Source organism: Lepisma saccharinum, chromosome 1 (genome assembly GCF_977018435.1).
Source record: "Lepisma saccharinum chromosome 1, izLepSacc3.1, whole genome shotgun sequence".
Lineage (NCBI taxonomy): Eukaryota > Metazoa > Arthropoda > Insecta > Zygentoma > Lepismatidae > Lepisma > Lepisma saccharinum.
In genome coordinates this window covers 207,864,461-207,886,643 of record NC_139229.1, presented here as the reverse complement: position 1 = coordinate 207,886,643, position 22,183 = coordinate 207,864,461, and the positions used below count along the sequence as shown (strand labels likewise).

Below are 22,183 nucleotides of genomic sequence, written 5' to 3'. Positions count from 1 at the left end.
TAGTACTACCCATTGCATTTAGAATGTTAGCTGCAGGCCCATGCTCAAGGTGTGACAAGGGGCCCTTGCTCCTTACTTTGAACTACGAAATATTTAAATGTGAACCTCTAAAAATTGATGATATTTCAGATATTACAGTTTATATTTTCTTTACCCTCCCTGTCGTGTGGATTGACAATAATAAAAAGTGTTGCTTAAACTTCGAAATTGCGCTAAATGCTTTTAAATTGTGGTAGGATTTATTATTAATTATTTCTTTCTTTCAGATAATTGTAATTCTGCATCTGCTTTCTAGAGTTTTGAACTTGCGTTACTTACTTTTAACAGTTATGTAATAGTATAAATCCCCCCCCCCCCAAATTGTTTAAAATGGTGCAACAACCGACATAGGTTCAACATCGAACTTATGAGAAAATTGTTTGCCCCAAACTTTCTACCGATTTCCTACCATAAAATCTCCTGACAAACTAAATCGGGCAGGATGTAGAAGAGACAGAGGATGGATCGTGGTTGTAAAAAGCTTTCCGCTGGGTCGGCATACTCCCTTTCGTTTGAAACATGTCCACTGGTGAAGTAGAAATAAGATTTGGACATAATTTTATTTTTATTTCCTGAAAACATATTCCTTTTAATTCGATTTCCCTCTCCCAGAAACTGGCGTTTGCAGATTATGCTTGATTTTATAATTATGCCAAAACCAGGGTGCTAAGTGTCAACAAAGATCAAATTGTGCTTGGTTTAGTAACATTTTGTTGGGGTTGGCATCACTGATTGAGGAAAGTCTTGCTGGTTCCTCGATCCTCGCCGATCTTCATAACATTTCCCCACTCCCTTGCACTGCCCCTTCCAACCCCCACTCATTTGTCTGTAGGATGATCGTCGAGTTTCCTCAGCGAGCGGCAGAAAAGCCCATGTCCATCGTCTTTGGACTGCTACTGGAACTTGAGCGACCGAGAGCAGTCAACTCTTGACAGTAGCCAACCTAGGCTATTCTACGTACATAGCACTCATAATTTTATAACACGCATTAAACTCCTAAAAAGTAGAGAACTGGAAATAAGTAAAAATGAACTGTAGGACGTTTCTCACTTCCCACATGGAGGAATCGGCCCTGCTATTTAGTATTACTGAAATTAGAGTATTAACTTTACAAAAATAAATTAATATAAAACTCAAAGTACCTTATGCTATGCTAATCTATTTCTAATACTTTGAAAAAGAAATCATCCTCACAGTCAACATATTCGTAATTTTATCATGTTTAATCACTTCAATCAAAGTATCAAATGACATCATCTGTGGCATCACTACCTTTCTTTTCATCAAAGATTTGTTTCAAAATCACACCTAAAGTCAGGAGGTGCTAGTCTGCTTTCCTGCACCAAACATTCCTCAGAGCTTATGCTACATGACCGGAACTGCTGGGCACGCAGAGGCAAACAAAAGCATGGGAGCTTCTCACCCCACAGAGGCAATTTAACACTCTTCGCAAGCAATATTTACAGCATGTACGCATTTTCCATTGTTTATGTCTTCTCATCAAGTTATTGTTAACTTTGGTGGCCGAAAAGGATCAAAACTGAAGAAGTTCATGATAGACTGAACACAAAAACCAAAACACATTGGATTTGATTATTAAAGGGAACTTCTCTACATTTTTTAAAAAAATAATTAAAACTTTATTCTGATGATGATGAACACATGAAACAAAACTCAATAGAACATGCCTATCCTGCATACATAAGTCATATAATCACACGACCTTGAGCATTCTCAAGTAAGATGCCATTATAGCAGACTACAATTACCCAAAATTCATCACATTCATCACCAACTGTATGCAATGAAAGTAGTGGACAGAGATGGATCCATCACTGGTATAATTAATGTGCAGAGTGCATCAGTGCACTTATTAAAATATGTATGTGGTTCATCACACCATCCAGTTTGTACACTATCACATAATGTGGCACATATTTTCACTGTTCAACTCCATAAAATGTGCCACTTTATGCAAACAGGAGTGCACATCATCCTTTCTGCTATGACTTGCAATTTAATGTTGCACTCTCTCAAGTCATGCATCTAGAATAGCTGCATTTCAATTTTATACTTTCTAATATCAGGATGATGAGGATGGATGAAGATTATATGAAATTAATGAAGGTACACCCAAAAAGCATAGAAAACACCAAGCACTCAATTCTTTTCTCTTCTCTGTAAAGAATATTTCTCTTCACAATAGATAAGTTTCAACTACCTAGATACAGAGTTAATAAATATTTATAAATGAGATCGTAAATCCCAACTTGTGCAAATTTAATAATTGTAATAAAACTGAAAGAAAAACCAAGAAAAATATAAGGAGTTAAAGCACATCGTAAGTCTAACATAACAGACCAAGTAATTAACGCAAAAACTAAACAATGCACAAAGATATTCAAAGTAGGTGTTACCATATAAGACAACATACCTATATAAAAACACTATATCATATACATATCCATGTACTATATATGGCAGATAACTGTGCGTCTAGAAGGTGTTTTTTATACAAAATAACATACAAGACAAATTAAAAAAGCTATCAATAGTTTTGCAAGAATGAAGGGGAATGATTAACTTTGTCAAGGCTAATATACGTAGGTACAATGACATCTATAACTTTTTGTATTGACACAAATGCCAGGGAAATTTTATATAATATTTGAAACTTATAAAATATGCATACCATATTCAAGCATGCACTGTCCAGCAAATTATTCGGTGGAATTTCAGTTACTCGCACCAACTTCCGTCTCTTTCTGTTAAGGCTCTTGATCTGAAAAGAAAATACTATTAAATATCATATTGGGCAACCCCCTAAAATGCTTGTTATTTCAACTTTACTAACCTCAGAGAAGAATGTGTAAAATACACCCATGTTGAACTCACTGAAAAAGTTAATGTTTTCAGGACATTCCAAAACATTACTATGGTGAGATACACATGATATTTTACTGCAATTCAGGGTAGCTTACAAGCTATGTTGAGATTATCGGCACTTTTCTTTACCAGTACCACATCTACTAAATTTTTAGTTTCTATTTAAAAAGTGGCACAATATATGTAACAATAAAAATGTCCTTTCACCAATCAAATTAGCAATTAATCAGTGTATCCTAACTTTAGGGAACAATTTATCCATTTTTATGGAATAACTACCACAATGGACCAAGTTCAGATTGTTTACTCCGAAATCATCATGATGTACAGACCTTTTTACATAGTTCGATTTCTAATTATATTTGTTAACACATACTTTAGAGTCTCAGTGATTATTTACTACACATTTCCTGGAGAACGATTTCTCCCATCCATATACTCCACCAATACGATTGTTTGTTTGCATGCAGTCATGCATTTACAGTCATCTTCGATACATACTGCTGCCTCCATCTACTTCACATGCATGGATTGCGAAGCGGTATTTTGTCTCTAAATGCATTCATTGTTAGGTTAGGTGGGCTGTTAGCATTATAGAAGGCTACATTTGAAATCACAATTGCTCCGGTAACAAATACTTTCAACTGTGCTGATTAGTGTCTCCAAGCTTCGAACTTATTTCCACAATAGTTTACAGTATTCTAAAGTAGTCCTTAATACTCTCATAAACTGTGCGAAAAATTATTAAACATTAGGAACTGTTGCCCAAGTATTTCCTCTTTAGCTCAGTCGATAAGTTGTCTGACTATATGTGAGAGACCGGGTATCGATCCCCGGTGGGATAGAACCGGGATTTTTTCCACACCCACTCTGCTCTGGCACCCACCCAGCATTGTATAAAATGGGTACCTGGAGTAAACTCTGGGGGATAAAGGCAGCCAGGGGCATGGTGCTAATCACATCACCCCCACTTTCAGCCATGATCAAGAAAGTGTGGGGCCCTAACCCTACACCCCCTATATGCCTTCAAGGCATGGTGCAAAGCACAGGAGAGCACTTTACCTTTATGCTATAAAGCATTACTTTATAGCAGGAATGAAACATTACAACACACTAGTTCTTGTTAAGGCAAATTTCTTGATAACAGCACATCAAAAAAGGTACCCCTATGCAGGGGTGCCCACAGGGGGGATTCATGACGTGCCTGCGTCGTGGGAATTTTTTTTTGGGGGGGGACAACATTTTATAGCTTAGCTACCAATTTTACATATGTTCAAACAAAAATGGGGGAGATCCTTTCAGTTGATTGACTGGTTACTAATTTTTAGTGTACTGTTTTTCTACCTAACCATGGGGTTGAAATGAAACACCACCTCTTAGAATTGGCTTGGAAAGGGGGAGGGATTGCTGTTCGCAATAATGAAAGGTTAATGAAGTAGAAAAACTTTTAAGAATAAGGTTCAGTACACTAACAATAACCCTGAGCAGTTTTGTAAGTTTTATGTTATCAAGCATGAAAGTGAATCGTGCTTTTTAATTCTTTAGTCTTATAATTTCAACTACAGGTATTGCATAAAATTCTGATCTGATCTCAATACCAGTGACAAGCTGTGCGTGTGTGTGTCATAAGAATCATTAAAAACAAACTACGTTCATCTTGAGTTGTTAATGGCTACCTTAATTTCATCCTGTGAGATGGTAACGGTCCCGATTGTTTTCTGATGTATTTTCAAATTCTCCTAGCAGGAAGACTAATTATCATAGAATTTTGGCAATCATTGTCACGAAATTTGAACGTTCCTTAAAGTAATGAGCAGTGTTTGGATTTCGAAAAAAACAACTTAAAAAGTACCTTACGCAAGCATGTGCACCTCCCATGGACAATGTATTTTCAGTTGACAAGCGACTGTTAAGTATCGTAGAAGTAAATGGGAACCTTAGTAGAATGCATTTAGGGACTTTATTTTAATGCTAAGAGAACCACACCTGGCCTGCTTAACCTAACTACGAAAGCATATATTCAACAAAATCTTAGTAATCGTTAAAACTCCGCAGTATGTGTTAACACAAGTAAATCGAAATCGGATCATGTTAAAATTGCATTCGTAGCATGATGACATCGCAATAAAACAAAAGGAACTTTGGCCTTATATGGTTCCGCATATTTTGTGACCAAAATAATTTCCGTAAATAATTCAGCATGGGGGGTTCTACCTCGGTAAGAATTGACAATATAGAGAAAGTCTGTCATTCACTTCCTACATCTTATACTCCTTTCTTATGCACTCATGGTGACGTATCTGGAGTTACGAGGTGGGGGTTGCGTGTTAAAATTGTACATTTACGTGTAGAAGTTGTAAAATAACAGTGATGAAACATTGTTCGTCTGTGCTACAAAACTAGGAATTGCTTATTGAAAGTGATCATTGGCCCACAAATCATTCACGGATAACCATATCAGGTAAGGTCAGGTTAGGCAAGCATAGTTATAATATTTCGTTCGTAAAACTACGCATATACTCCCCAGTTGATTTCAGGAAAAATGGCATGTTCCGTGAAACATTGTTCATTGGTTACGTGCTACAAAACTAGGAATTCCTTATTGAAAGTGATCATTGGTCCACAAACCATTCACGGAAGGTAAGGTTAGGTTAGGTTCAGTTAGGTTAGGCAAGCATAGTTATAACATTTCATTCGTAAAACTACGCATATATACCTATATTAAAAAAAAAAAAGGAATGAGTTTACAATACCGTACCACTCTCCAATTTCTATGAAATTTCGCCTACTCACTAATTGTAAACTCCCAATCACGAATCTGCATGTAATAATTGGCGGTCGAGTATGGAAATCGAGAAAAAAACAAAATAAACTATGTTTTCTTAACGTAATGTAACCCTACCATAAGAACAGTAGCTCCACGGAACATTCCATTTTCCCCGAATGGGTGTCACTTATCGCACAACACTTTAGCATCATAGTGTTCTGACGTCACGGAAGAGCACTTTTTCATGTTAGGCAAGACAAGATATAGTTATCTTAGCCAAAATATTAATTTTTCTTTGTATTTATGCTAATGGAACCTAACCTAACCTCGTAGGCATTCCTCGTCTGACGTCAATATTCAAGGTAGCAAGATTGTTGTGCGTAAAGGAAGACAGACCATTAACGAATTGCGAAAGAAAGATGGTTCCGAATTGCTGTGTATTGACAATGACCGTGGTAAATCACAAGGTTATTTTACAAGTTCTACACGTAAATGCATGGGCGTCCGGAAAGGGGGGCAAGGGGGGGCCGTGGCCCCCCCCTGGAAAATGAAAGTCAACCAAAAATTATGTATTTCACACATACAATTTCATTTTAGCCACAATAATATGTGTTAATTATTGCATGAACACCATAAATTCAAATTTAAGCAATGTTTTTTTAGGTAACAACACTCTTTTGGGGGAAAATGTGACTTGTTTGCCCCCCCCCCCCCCCTGGAAAAAAATACCTTCCTTGCCCCTCCCTGGAAAAAATCCTGCGGACGTCCATGCGTAAATGTACAATTTTAACAAGTGACCGCCAAATATGAACTACAGATACGTCATCAGGATACCGAAATTAGTAAGTATGCAAAATTTTATAGAAATTGGAGAGTGGTCCGGTATTTTACAACAGATTCGTGATTAGGAGGCCAAAATTAGTTAGTATACCGAAAATTAACAAAATCAGGGAATTTCTCTATATTGTCAATTCGCTCCTCTACCTTTTGGAGGGAATGTGCCATATGCCTTGGTGGGGGTGGGCACCCCTGCCCGTGTGCACTGTAACCTGCTTTAATTAGTGTCACAAGCAGTCACGTGGTCCATGAACACCACTTTGAATACTATAACATTAAAATGAAATAACGTTATCTAAAATTAATAAAAAAACACGGTAAAAGTTCGGTATATCGGAGACACATTAAAATCGGATATTTTGTGTTTCGCATGGTTCGTACTTACCAACTGCGTATTGCGGAATATAGTTGAAGATGCCATTATGCTTTTTACACGAAAACAAAGACCATTTTTGGTAAATTTCTCGTATCGGACAAACGGCTGAAATTTGCTTGTTCTTTTAATTTCAATATTTGTACTTACGTATTCTGCATTGAGAAACATTGTTGAAGGTGGCATTTCGCTTATTTCACGGAAATAAGCTCTATTTGCGACATATCGAGTAAGTTTTCTTAGTTTCTTTTTGCCTTCGGTAACATGCAAAATGGCGATCACAGTTTCACTAACGTACTCGGCATGCAGTGTTTCCACCCCACTGCACCCACAAATACCTATGTAGCCCCACAAACCATTCACACATAGCCCCCACGAACCATTCATACATAGCCCCACGAACCATTTCTGGTAAGGTTAGGTTGGGTCACATAGGTTACAATAGTTAAAATTGGTTTCGAAAAAAATATGCATAGCCCCACACACCATTCTCGCATAGCACCATGAACCATTTGCGGAAAAGTACCTTCTTCAGTTACAAAAACACGTGTTTGGAAACACTGACACACAGGCTATATCCACCTGGAAGTAAATGGATGCAAGAGCTTTCGTGCATCGGTCACACATTTATATCGAAAAATAGATGATTTACCGGCAAAATTCAATAAACGATGCGAGAAAACACTTCCCAGAACTTCCACAAGTATAAAGAAACTGCATTCGGTAAGTAATTTCTCCTGTAAATTTGAAGAAATCCGTATGTTCGATATGAGAAATGTACCCAATTTTTCACATACAGTGATTTTTTTTATTTCTTTCTTCGCTTCCATAACACACGTTATGGTGGGCACATTTTGACTCACGTTGTGGGTATGCAGTGTTTCCAACCTTCTTCACCGAAAAATACCTACTATCGTGTTCGTCACATCTGAAAATTTTACATTATGCACGGGTAGCTGACGGATAACCCCACTAACCGTGATGCAAGGTAGCTGACGGATAGCCACACGAACCATTTCCGATAAGGTTAGGTTAGGTTTGGTTCGGTTAGGAAAGCATAGTGAAAAAAAGGGGGTTGGAAACACTGACAGGGGCTTATGTCATTAAACGTACGCAGCATGCTGTTCACGTAGCGAAAGCAATGGCAATTGTGCGTCGGTGAATTATTTCTCTTGAAAAATACATGATTTCCCGGTCATATTCCACGATGAAAGAAAATACCTCGACGAATGTTGGAAAGCTTGCAGAAATTCATTTCCGTAAGTATTTTCTTGTGTAAAAATGAAGAAATGTGTCTCCGATATACCGAACTTTTACCAAAATCACTTGCCTGTTCATTTGAATACCAAACTGATACAGGATCTGGATTTTCAGGCGTTGGTCCATTCCCCCCTACGAAATGCTTGCTGCAAACGTAATGATGTTTCGTAATTCTATCCATACTTAAATCTTTCCTTCCACACGCATTTAACCACTTTAAACACTTTTCACGGTTGCTGTGTGGCTTCGGGAAAGGTAAAAAGTACACATTCCTCATATAATCACGGTAATCATACCTTGAATCACTTCTACACAGGCCATACGCACAATGTTTACCAGGCATGATTCAACGCTATATGTTGTTTGCCGGAAACATGGCGGCAGGCGTGGGCGCCATAAACAGGCGAAAGGTGCTCAGTTTCATTAATGAGCCATTTTACATAACAAGCAAGGCGCAAGCATAATGAGCAATTTTACATAACAAACAAGACGCAAGCATCATTTTCTCTTACTTCCGTGGCGGAGTGGTAAGCACAGCGGCTAAGACACCAGGGGTCGCGGGTTCGAATCCCAGAATGGGCATGGGTATTCTTTGTGAATGTCGCTTCATCATATCATCGGTATAATTTAACAATACAGGGAATTTCTCCAATTTGTTTGAATTTTCGGTTACTTACTAATTTGGGTCTCCTAATCACGAATCTGCACTTAAAATTTGGCGCTCACGTATAAATTTGGCGCTTATTTGGGGGCAGGTGAATCCGGCCACTTTCTAACATGCCCTTAACAGGGAGTCTATAGATATAGGCGGGACCGCGATAGCGGTTGGGGGCGGTAGGTCGATTACCCCAGGGGCGGAGCCCGGAACCGGCGGGAAATTCGGAAATCGAGGGTGTGGAAATAAGAACTTAATTTCGATTATTTTGCTATTTCCACGTGTGAGCGCCAAATTTTGACTGCAGATTCGTGATTAGGGGGCCAAAATTAGTGAGTATGCCGAATTTCAAACAAAATGGAGAAATTCCCTGTATTGTAAAATCGCTCCATATCATCAATCACCATCAGCTTAACGATATCATCACTCACCATCAGCTTAACGATATCATCACTCACCATCAGCTTCACGATGATATAGTGGCAGAAATGCAAAGTAAACCAAATCAACGAAACCAAGCCACGGAACTCTAACACTGCACACACACCAAAGGAAAATAAACCGACACAACCTGGCCGCGAACTGAGAAACAAGGATGTTGATTTCAACCGTCAATAGCCCTTCAATTTATGTTAATTAATTGTTGACATTCGAAATTTATACATTCGTTTCTTCGAGGAACAATTGTTTATATTCAGGCACACTTCGCTCGAACAGAGAAGCGCACACCGATGCGACAGGCAATAGTCAACATGTGTCGCTTGAGGATTCGAACATAGGCTCGTGCGGCATGTCATGCCGCTATGATGTGAAACGAGTGAAACGTTGCTGCTGATTGGCTTGTTTCCAAGTTACACGTGTCGCCTATCGCTTCGGTGTGAGGGCTCCTCGATGGCGTAGCGGTAACGTAGTCGCCTTGTAATCAAGGGGTCCCGGGTTCGATACCCAGTGGAGGCACTTGGCAAAGTGGTTGGATCCCACTTTAAACTGTAAGTCCCGTTCCGATTAGCCTTACTGTACATAAAGTGGACTAAAAACACCAAATCAATAACAATAAAAAAATCAAAAGCTTCGGTGTGAATTCTCCCTTACGTCGTCGATGCCTTGTAATCATGGATTTCCGGTTTTGATACCCGGTGCATTGATTGATTGATTTGGTGTTTTAAGTCCACTTTACGCACAGTAAGGCTAATCGGGACTGGACCTAGAGTTCAAAGTGGGATCCGAACCACTATGTGCCTCCACCGGGTATCGAACCCGGGAGCCCTTAATTACGAGGCGACGACGCTACCACTGCGCCTTCGGGGAGGCCGATACATAAAGTGGACTTAAAATACCAACTCAAACAAACTCTACCTTACGTGACGTTGCGCTACTTCCTTTGTAGTCTGCAATACCGATTTTACCTGTACTCCGGTTAAAATAGGTACAGTACTGAATATTAGGTTATGATGTAAGAAGTTATTTCAAACGCTATAAACTCATTCCTTCTTTCTTGAAATAAGCAAGTCAAAGGACTTGACATGTTTTATTTTACTATGATCACAATATTAAGGAAATCTAATAGTCGATGGTCTTTGTCACTTGTTCATGTTCGGCGCGGGAGGGGACGCTACTTCCGGTTTTGAAAAAATAATGTGGATTTCCAAGGTGTAAGGATTATGTCTTACGAAAATGGGATAATCATTCCGTGGCTGTTGGTTGCAACATGAGGTCGGGAACGAATATTTTTTCTCAACTATCTATGCATCGTTTTCCGGCAGATCCGATACGGAAAAATCAGTGGATTCAGGCAGTAAAGCGAAAAGCATGCGAAATGCGAACCAACACGAGAGAGTAGGGTCTAGAGTCGGTACTTCATCGCCGGTAAATAAGGCCAGTTGTAGTCGGAGTATTTGAGGTTTTCTTTTTTAGTTTTTGTTTCAAAGTAGTCTTTATGCCCAGTAAGGCTAATCGGGACTGGACCTACAATTGAAGATGGGATCCGAACCTCTATGTGCCTCTCGGCTATTGAACCCGGGACCCCTTGATTATGGAAATGAATGTTTTTTTCAGTTTTCATGAAATTACAAATCAACTGGCATACATATGTTTATGATTAATTGTAATGATAATTATAAAGAATGACAAATGGCGAAACACTGATTGATTGATTTGGTTTATTTTACTTCAATTTTTGTGCCACTTTTGGCTAATTTGCGAAGATGGATATAAGTGATGATATGATGAAATTTATGAAGACACTCACAAACATCCATGTTGAGGCCATGATTTGAACCCGGGACCCCTGGCGTCGTAGCGCGATGTGCTAACCCATTCGCCACTGGGGTCGGCAAATGGCCAACCATAAATTAGAACCTACTAAAATACACGTTTATGTAAACATTGATTTGTGGTTTTATTAATGAGAAACAAAATGTGCACTTTATAACTATTATATAGAATCTCTTTTTTTTTTGGCGTTGGTCTATTTAATCTTCGTTTTTACCTTTAATAATTTTACATTATACTTCTTTTCTAATAAAAAAAACTGTTAATTTATAAACGAATGAACTTTCTTGTTTAATAAGAGAAAGTTTTTATCGTATGTATGCATAGACAGAGAGGGACAGAGTAGAAGATCGCCATTGTCTTGGAAAATATTAGTATTGTTCATTAAATCTTCATAGCAAGTATTCGAGAACTTCCCAATATTTCCAGATACCTTTGTTTTTTTACATATTGCTTAAAAATTTCAAATTATACATTCTGTATGAGTATGCATCTCATATAACAAAATAAGCTCCAAGAAAATATTTATCCCACTTGTTTACATTGGGAATTTGGTCAAACCAGAAGTTCTGCCCCCTCCTTCGATAATCGAATTGCCTGATCGATTTCTTTTTGTTTACCCAGGAACATCCCCCATAACCTACTTGTAAATCCTCATCTTCGCGATTAGCCAAAAGTGACAGAAAAGCTAAGACAAATAAACAAATTAAATTAATATTGTTTCTTTCTTCGTTATAAAAATTCTTATTGGGATCTATGTGTTGAAGAAGAGGATAATAAAAAGGGTAGCGAGAGGTTGTTATTACATAATGGACTACTATAATGTGCGATGGAAGGAGTCGAATTTGATTTTTGTTATTTAGCGTCCCTTTTCTGCCTCTTTTCGCTAATCGCGACTATGAGGATGAGTGATGATTTGATGAAACTGATGAGAAAGGGGTTCAGACAGAGAGACACCTCCATCGTTCAGGGTCTTCGTTCCAAGCCGAATCCTGTCTCAGTAATATACTTTTTCTTACACTCGACATTACTAACAATTCAACACTATGACTTATAGAGGGAATCCACTGTAAAAGTATAAGGCTGTTCGGAAAGGGAAATTTTTGTAGTTCTCTGAATGTTAGTACCAATAGTTCCACATTAGCATGCAATGTTAATTGGACATTATCCATTGTCTAGTGGATCTACACTTATTCTATCACTACGTTTCGAGAGAATACCTCCTCTCTGGTCTTCAGGTGAAATTCCTTTTGCCGGTGGTGGTAATCAAACCTACCACAGACCTGTGATTTTACCTACTATCATGGGCGCCCGCAGGGATGGGGGGTAGGGGAAGCACTTGCCCCCCTCCCTGAGATTTGTGCAAAGAGTTAATGTAATTTGAATGGTGACTTAGAGGCCGTAAGTTACAGCAACCATTATTATATTATTATTATTATTTGAAGTAGGGTTACATTTAAGGTTGCAGTCTATTTTACACTGATTATATAAAAATGGATGTATGTGTGTATATACATGTATGTATGTTTGTTGACATAACTCTCGAACGCCTGGAGCAATTTCAACCAAACTTGGTACACATATGACTTACAATCTGGAAAGAACTACTGTGGGGGTAAGTCACCCCTGGCACCCCTAGGGGTGAGGGTGGGAAGGGGTGACATGTAAAAATAATAGAAGACGACCGACATTATTGTGGAGTCCTTAGTTTTCGGGGTCGCTAAGATGAATAGTGACACTCCGAATACCATTCAACTCCAAATTCATCATCTTTCGGCATGGAGGGTGAGAGGGGATGAAAAATAAAATGTCAAATATGACCTACATTAGTGTCGAATCCATGTTCTCGGAGTCGTTAAGCTAATTGGTGATATTCACGATGACATTTCGCAGAACTAATAGATACAGTCTATCCGGCTAATTTTAAAGAACTATCTTGCTGCTTCTTGCTGCTAAAAATGAGAAAGTTCACGAAATAATAAAAACTAGCCATGTTACCAGGTGTAGTCACTGAATACAAGTCTATCGATACCGTAGTAGATGCCGATGAGGTCGTCAATTTCCCACCAGAGTTCCTAAATTCACTTGATCCGGCTGGATTGCCACCATCGTCTTTTATTTAAATTGGGATCTCCAATTATTTTACTACGTAAAGCTCGACGCGCCAAAACTTTGCAACTGCACAAGGCTGTGTGTAAAGAAGATGCTGGACAATGTAATTGAAGCGATTATCTTAACAGGAAAGGGAACTATATAAGAGATTGCAATTTCCAGTGAGACTTGCTTTCTCGATCACGATCAACAAATCTCCCACGGACAACATTATGTTGCTTGCTCAAGGGTGGGTTCACCAAAGAATTTATTTATTCTTGCTCCTGGAAGTGAAACTAAAAATGTTGTTTATAATCAGGTTTTGAGTTAAATTAATATTATAGTGAATTTGTAAAAAAATTACTTTATAATTTGAATACTGCACTTATACTTTTAAATACCTGTAAATAAAATTAGTTACATTTTACGCTATAGTTAGAATTCATTATTTTCCTGTCTAATAGAAGATTGGGATAAATAAATACCCGAGCAACGCCTGGTAATCAGCTAGTCTAACTATTAAAAACAGCATGTTGTCGTGCATGAATTAATGTTAAGTATACAGTTATGCAAATTGTATATAGCTATACAGAATATGGAAATTACAAATGTATGTAATTTAAAAAAAACATAAGTAGTAGGCTAGTATTAGTAATAGTAATGTAATAATAATAATAATAATGACAACAATACAAACAATAATAAATCGGTAATAATAGTAACAATAATAATAATATTACTTTTATTAATAATAACAATAATAACAGTTTCTGCGACTCTGTCCCACCCCCTAAGAAAAAATCTTGCGGGTGTACAAATCCGAAGCTTTAACAATTAGTCCACGGCGTCTCCCAGAATTCTGTACTACTTCGTGCTCACTTATGCTGCTGTTTATGCATGGTCCCCTCTCCTGAAAAATTACGAATAGTAGCATAAGTAAATGGAGCAAAAATTCTGGGGCATCGTGGAGTAATTGGTTAAAGCACCGGATTTGTAGTAAAAAATCACAGGTCTGGCGTAGGCTCGATTACCACCACAGACAAAAGATGATTGGAAGAAATTGGTGAAAGGGTACTCGGAATCGGAACCTTCGCTGATGATATCGTGAGTGTGCCTCCCCAATGGCTTAATGGTAACCTTGTAATCAAGAGGTCCCGGGTTCGAGACATGGTGGAGGCACATAGTGGTTCAGATTCCCCTTTAAACTGTAGCTCCAGTCGCGATTAGCCTTTTGTACGTACATAAAGTGTCCTGACGGAAGGGTGGAATTAGGATATGACTCGGAAGTAATTACTAGAGAAATTATCTTTGGAGGTGTTGTTCATCTACTTCAGGGTAACTTATAGCCAGAATGCTAAAACCGTACGCCTTGGGCAAATATAGATACGCGAGGTTCAATAAGGGGGCCAAATAGGCTTTGTCATGAATAGGGAGCGGATGTTGATGAAATGTAATCTTTTTTCTAACATCTCGGACACGATGCCCATTAGATACACACAATATTACACTTCGCCTAGAACCCAAAAAAGGTAATTTTAAAGTGCAATTTTTTTTTTTTTTGCCAATTTTCAGGTTTTAGGTCATTTTCCCCGATTTTCGGCATTTTTCAGTCATTTTTCGCAATATTCGGTGTATTGTTTCGTCATATTTTGTCACTTCTTTCATTTTGGTAATATTCTTGATTCAGTGTATATGACTTTTTCATTAAATTGTTTTAAAATTATTCGGTTGTTCCCATTTGAAATCCTCATTGCATATTTTAATTGAATGTGCTTGTGATATCATTTGGTGTCTTTTCTTTTGCAAAGAAAGATTGAATATTGTTAAATTTCCTTTTCATTTCAATTTTTAACTCACAAATTTAATGGTCATTTTTTAAATTTTTTACGTCATTTTTCCTCATTTTTTAGGACAATCTATAGGTCATATACCTATATTTTTAGGTCATCAACTTCCGCTCCCTAGTCATGAATATATGAAGGATACTTCTTACCTCAAAGCTTGGGGTTGCCTTGCAATTCTGCTTTGTGAGGAATAGTTTAGGAGATGATGTATGTACAACTGACAAACTTAGCGTGATTGTGGCTGTTTGGGTGAACTGAATTTTGCGCAACCCTGTATTAAGTGAAAAAAATAAAGTAGAAACTTATGCTCTTGTACGTAGTTGTAACACGAATGCTTTGAAATGTTTTGAGAATATGTGGAAATATAAATGTCTATAAGTATAGGCGTAACGTGGCGGTGTCAATGGGGACAGTAGCCCCTCCCTCAAATGTTCAGTTTTATGAAAATTTACACTTAATGGTACATATGTTAACTTCCTGTAACCTGAGAGAGTAAAGTACTGTAACATATAATTGTTATGATTTTGCAAATTGTAACCTTTATTTATCAAAATAGTCCTGGATGATATTTTTATGGGCTTGAAAACTTTTTGATTCTCTCCCCCCGCCCCCCTCCTACCAGTTAAGCTCCAAGTTCGATTATGCCTCCAAAGTTAGGTCCCGAGCTTCGCCTATGTCTATGAAAGTTACAAAAAAGCATGAGAATATCGTGATATAAAATATAAGGAGGCACTTAAATATTACTTACAGACAGTGTAAAAGATATGTGCTCCTCAAAAATCTAAAATAATTGGTTAAACATTGTCATCTCCTCCTAATATGGACGATAATGTGTCGGGAAGAAGAAAAAATTTAGGACATTAAAACCTGCGCATTCCATAAGATTGCGCCGAACATTTAAAGTAACATTAAATACACGGCAGAGTGGAGAGACCAGCTCTTGCAGATAAATACTATGGGTGAGACGGCCGTGTCCAATGAGAAGCCGACTTAGTATTATCCCTTCTCTGCGGGAGGGACGGTTTGAGGAACGTTATGCATCGACAGTGTGGAGCTTGTTCCCTATTACTCAATCCTTTGTCAAATGACAAGGAGGGAAGAACGGAACACATTCTGAAATTCTGAAAGTCCCTGGCCTATAGAAGATGGAAAACACTTCGGAAGACTTTCACACTGAGAGAGAAAGACGCTCACCATGGAAAAATTCAGTGCACTATAGGTTGTCTGGAAACGAGTGGTTCCAGGCTCTGCAGCACACTGAAGGGATCAGAATAAATGGGGACTCTCAGTCTCTGCAAAGTGTGAACTTCACCAAAGTACAGCGCTTTTAGTATTGCATAAAGTTCTGCCAGGTAGATGGAACAAGAAGAATGTAAAGTAAGGCTGTGACTGTGTGAGTTGACAACAAGCACAACCAATTGATTCTACCGATATGATTGAATCCATCCATATAAAATTGAAGTATTGTGATCGAAGCTGTAAAAACCATAGATTATCCAGCCTTTGAAAAAGCAGTTAGAGACAGGTTAATGGGTCATGCAGGTAATTCTTAAGTGAGGAGAGACTGAAAAGGTGGAAGGGTTCCAAGCAGATTGCTATCAACACCAAGTACTGAGGATCTCGTCTGCACGAGAATCAAAGCGGTACATAGTCAACCACCTCTCGTCTAGAATGTGATAAGCTAAATGGGATGGTATCGAGCACAAGTGGTGGCAATAATAAAGAATAAGTTGTCTTTGTAGAGATGATGAGCACTCGATTACCTCCATGAGCCATGAACAAGTAGACGATTGCACTGGTACCAAATACACCAGAACACAGACGAATACCAGCACGATGAACAGCGTTGAGGATGCGAAGTTGAGAAGGACAAGCAGAGGAATGCACAACATATCCACAATCGAGCTTCGACCTAATGAGAGAAGAATAAAGTCGAAAGAGAACAATGCGGTCAGCATCCCAAGATGTGTGACTTAACACGTGGAGAAGGTTCAGAACTCCTAGACAAGCACAAGAGTACTTCAGCTCGTAGAGATTGCCAGGGGTTCGGCCGAAGGCTTGCATCACAAGATTGAGAAGTTCAAAAACGGTCGGACAAGTGTTATGCACGAAGGAGAAGCTGAATGACCATTCACATCCACTACTCACGACACCATAGAACAAGTCCATTCCATGATTCATAGGCGTGCATACGGGGAGGCAAGGGGAGGCAATTGCCTCCCCTTAATCATGGACGTCCGCTGATTTTTTCCAAGGAGGGACAAGCAAGATATTTTTCCATGGGGCATATTACCCTGATAATAGTTGCCCCCTCAAAAAACACCACTTGAATTTAAAATTATCGCATTCCTGCATCCCCATTATAATAATTATTCCAAATTTCCCCCTCCCCCAACCTTGGGCGGTAATCAATTCTAGGGGGCAAGGGGTGCAAATATTGAAGTAAAAGAAAGAAAGACTAGCAGAATTTATGAGTAGCTCGACAAAAGGATGCTCAAGATGGTATTACTTTTCACATCTTTCTTGCATTATTTCTTCCAGACGGCCACAAGTACCTGCAGAGGGTCACAGAGGGACAATTGTGCTCTCGATTTCAAATTTTATCGCGAGTTGGTCCTGGGCGCCGAACGATCAAAATGAAAAAAAGAATGTAAAAGAGAATGCTATGGCGCCCCATGAAATTTATGGAGCCCTACTAAATCAATATTGTTTTCAGTTTGCAAAAATTTGGATCTAAAAATTTTCTTGCTCGCTTCGTTCGCAGTTCGATTGTTTTCTGCAATACATAGTAAATTACCAGAGAGAGAAGTAAGGCCAACTATGTACTTCAGACTTTTGCTGAGTTTGTTCTTAATTCCATGAACAATTCTTGGGAGGGAAAGGAGATCGAACATTTCAGAGACAAATTTGTCATTTTTTCTGTTGGTTTGTTATGAGGCGGATGAATTGTTTATGTAATGTATTTAAATAATATACTTACATTTATGCAGGGTGTTTCACCCAAAAAGCCGTGATTTCTAGCGGCTACAAAATTTATTTTAAGAATAGTATAGTAAAAAACATAAATGGATACACAAGAAACAACGTATAAATTTTGTTTTACACTGTTTTGTTTTGTTTGTTTCAGGTTGTATAGTCCAGTATAATAATGACGGACCATAGACTGTCGTTGCAGCAGAAGATCTCATTGGTGACTTGGTTCATTGAATCACGCTCCCTTGTTGGTGTCCAACGACGATTCCGACTGGAGAATCAGTGTACATGGGCACCATCCACCAAGTCCATATGGCGTTATGTTGATCAGTTCAATAAAACTGGTAATGTTAGAGGGAAGCAAAGAGGGGGATCCAGACCAACTGTGCGTACAGAACAGCATATTGCCTTAGTGCGAGAATCTGTTGTGAATAGCCCGACAAAAAAATCATTACTATGTTTGTCAGCAAACAAACATCATGTTGGCGTATTCTGCGAAAAGACTTGCAAATGTTCCCCAACAAAATGCAGATGCTTCAAAAATTAACAGTCATTGGAAAAAGAAGGCGTTTGCATTTTGCAAATCAGTTCAGTGCATTAATTGCTGATGACCCTGACATTATTGGTAACTTGTGGTGTACAGACGAAGCGTACTTTTATCTGTCAGGTGAAGTAAACAAACAAAATGTAAGGTTTTGGTCAACAGAAAATCCGCATGAAATGGTAGACTCACCTCTGCATCCGGAAAAGGTTTTGGTTTGGTGTGCTATTTCAAAACATGGCATAATTGGACCTTTCATCTTTGATGGCTATGTCACATCTGAAAATTACTTGCAAATGCTTGAGCATTACTTCTATCCTGGTCTTCGTCGTAAACGGTGTCCACTTCGCCGGCAATGGTTCCAGCAGGATGGAGCTAAACCGCATACAACAGAAACTGTCCTTACTTTCCTTCACACAAAATTCCCCAATCGTGTGATCTCCAATCGCTATCCCTTGTTTTATGGAACAGGGTTACAGTGGCCTCCATGCAGCCCAGACATTAACCCTTGTGATTTTTTTTATGGGGTTACCTCAAGCAGGAGGTATTCAAGCTTAAACCCCGATCTTTAAATGAATTGAGGGCTTACATTGAGCAGTGTACTGCAGCAGTTAGTCACGTAACCCTTGGTAAGGTTTTTGATAACATGTGCATCAGGGTCAGGGAAGTGTACAATCGTCAAAGTGGACACTTTGAACATGTCTTACATTAAACTTTAGTCTTTGATTTATCAGACCATGTAAATTTATCTTACAATGGGTATCATTAAAAAATGATGTTTTACTTCAAAATCACGGCGTTTTCACTGAAACACCCTGTATATATTTATATACACACACGCCGCACATCGATGCAATAAAACTAAAACAGTGAGATAAAAATGAGGTTTTTCTTTCCTAACTGAACTTTCATCAAGGCTTTTGCCCCCCCCCCCCTAATCAGAGGGTCTGCGCACGCCTATGTCATGATTCTAACCCACGAGTCACTATCGATGAAGTGGCAAGTTATCTGCACATTAGTCCTCTATTGTGATGCAAGTCTTTTGTAGATCACGGTCCTTCATACGCCTTCAGACCACAAAAGAGAGAGATTTCTGATCGCGGCCATTTTACCCTCCAAAATCAACAAGAAATATGTGGTTAGGCATGGGTGTATCATTGCGTTTGTCTCATGATCCATTTCGTCATTTATCGACACGATTAAACCACGAGGAAGAAAAGCAAAGTAAAATAACCGAAATGGAAAGCAAAAATTAACGTTTTTTTGTTGTTGGAAATGAGTAAGTGAAATAACTTTTATAATTATGCACTCTCATTGAAAATAAGGAATGTGAATGATTCAGTGCACAGGAAGTTAACAAATAAAAGTATAAACTTCCTTTTCCGCTTACATTGGCTTCGTGAGTATGAGTACTTGCTTCAGCTAGTTCTGCTGAAGTATTTTTTACCTTTGAACTTCATATAATTGTGAAAAATAGATTTTGTAACAATGTTAATGTCTACTCACTTCCAATTCGTCTACAATGTAAGTGAAGACAAACACACATAGAGGACAGAGAAACTGCATAGCTGGGAGTTTACTTAGTTGGGGGCGATTGGGAGAGGGGGGGCAAAGTTAATCGATTCTTATGTACAAATTATTTACGTACATGTGAAATGAGAAATGGCAATGTGCAATGAGAATTTCCGAGGTGTCAGTTGTTAGTCTGGAGGGATCGGGAACCCCGCCTATGAATCGGTGAGAGGCAGGCCCGTACCCAGATTTTTTTTAGGGAGGAGGGGGGGCAAACCCGAAACTGCGGATATACGGTATATATTATTCTCATGAAATATATGTCAGTAATTAATTAATTAATTAATATCATTAAACGTATACAAATAAATTAATTTGCTACATTTATAAACTAGCAAATTAATTCCTTTAACAACTGGTTCAAAATGTCAAGAAATTAGAAGATAGGTGAAATGTTTTTAATAAGTGTTAGATTTTATTTAATTATTGATTTCTATTAATAATGATCAATAAACTTTCATACTTTTATTGTGTATATATTTCAGTAATGGTGTAAATCTGTTAATGGTCTCTCGAAAGGAAATATTTCCTTATCAGAGCTGTAGCTAGAGATTTTAGGGCCCAGGACGAGAATAGCACCGAATTTGCACCCCCACCCCCCTGCCTAGATGAAGAAATATTGTGTACCTACTCTTTCTCGTTGAATCCGACGAAAAGAAAACTTAGCATTCAAGAAATGTGACTAATAAAATGATATTAGATGATTTATATCTGATATACTAATACCTGTGCTAATACTATGAACAATGTTTTACGTAACTAAGTGGTGGATGGGCAAAAAATAAGAGACTTTAAGAAGACATTAGTGTCCCATTAAATTAACATGCAAGTGCTATGTTTATTGCAGCATGCCACCGCTTCAGCGTCGGCCGCTTGCCGGCCCAGTCATGCAACAGGTGCCGGCAAATTGCGTAACAGATAGCCCGTTACACAAACCGCTTGTTTTGTAATGTTTCCACTTTTCACAATTATAGTTACAATTACAACTTAAATAAGCACGTACCTTGCCGCAAGGATGCTGGAAAAGGTGTCCTCTAAAATACAAATATTTCTGGCACTTTATTTCTGCCCATATCGCTTCTGACAGCAATGACTCATCCAACATAAAGGATTCAATTTTTCATTCTTGTCTTGCCTTCGAATAAACAAAACCGTGACTCTTATTTTGCAGATAACACAAGATTAATCCTTTTGAACACTAGAGTCAGTGGCGTGCCCAAGATTTTCGAGGGGGGAGGTTACGTATACATTATTATGCAAAACGAAAGCGCAGATAAACGAATTATTTAACAGTGTCACTTAATTTTAACGTGTGAATATTTTTGAAGTAAAGTAGCGATCATACACTGTGTGCGTTTTTCTTTCTGAGAGCGCCATTTGAAATAAGCACTTTTCCCCTTTTGCTACTATGGGATAAACTGAATATAAAAGGCTATAACTGCTCAACAACTGCATCTTTTTAAGAAATTTAAATTCTAAATGTAAGAATGAACAAAAAGCAACATTTTATGTAAATTCCGACAATTGTGAGTCCAGGGGGAAACGGGGGCCAAATCCCAAAGTTCTATTTTCCCCGTAATTACGCAAAATTTCTGAACGTCGTAATTTCCATATTTTTTTTTTTTCAAAGTTGCGGCAGGAGCATTACATATCCTCATAGAGTAGTCTTTTGTTGTGCTTCCCTCAAAATTTGGTCCATCCAGTGTCTATAGAGCCGACGCTAGAAGCGAAATTCCTCAGATGTCGCAAGAGCGTCAGCGGCTTATCGGAGTAGTGGTAAGCCGCGAGAAGCCTCTCGATACTACGCGAATGCGACAGCTGTCGGCTACCAGTTGTTTAGACGTGTTCACTTCGGTTTGCGTTTATCAGTACTCGTGTTGTTCAGTGCTAGTGCTTTATCGTGTGTTAATTGTTATTCATTCATTAGTTATGCCGCCAAACAAATATAGTCTTGAACAAAGAGTTTTTATGTACGATACTTACGTGAAAACGAACTCTTGCAGAAAAATAGTCAGGCGATTCGCAAGAAAATTTCCTGGCAATCCTGTTCCGGACAGACATACTGTTTACAACC

The 22,183-nt window shown here is 38.4% G+C and overlaps 1 protein-coding gene across 3 annotated transcripts in view; it reads right to left on the bottom strand.

The window, feature by feature from the left end:
• LOC145991473 (uncharacterized) overlaps positions 1-8,515 on the bottom strand; it is a 38,395-nt gene extending 29,880 nt beyond the window's left edge. For 2 of the 3 annotated variants that reach the window (XM_083127482.1, XM_083127491.1), the window contains exons 1-2: positions 8,233-8,509; positions 2,732-2,821 (exon numbers count right to left, since the gene is read on the bottom strand). In XM_083127482.1, coding sequence (XP_082983608.1) covers positions 2,732-2,821; positions 8,233-8,505 — 363 coding nt within the window. In that variant the 5' untranslated portion in view covers positions 8,506-8,509. Of the gene's footprint in view, positions 1-2,731; positions 2,822-8,232 lie in introns of all 3 variants that reach the window. The other variant, XR_014442063.1, reaches the window with a different exon arrangement.
• Between the last annotated feature and the right edge of the window lie 13,668 nt (positions 8,516-22,183).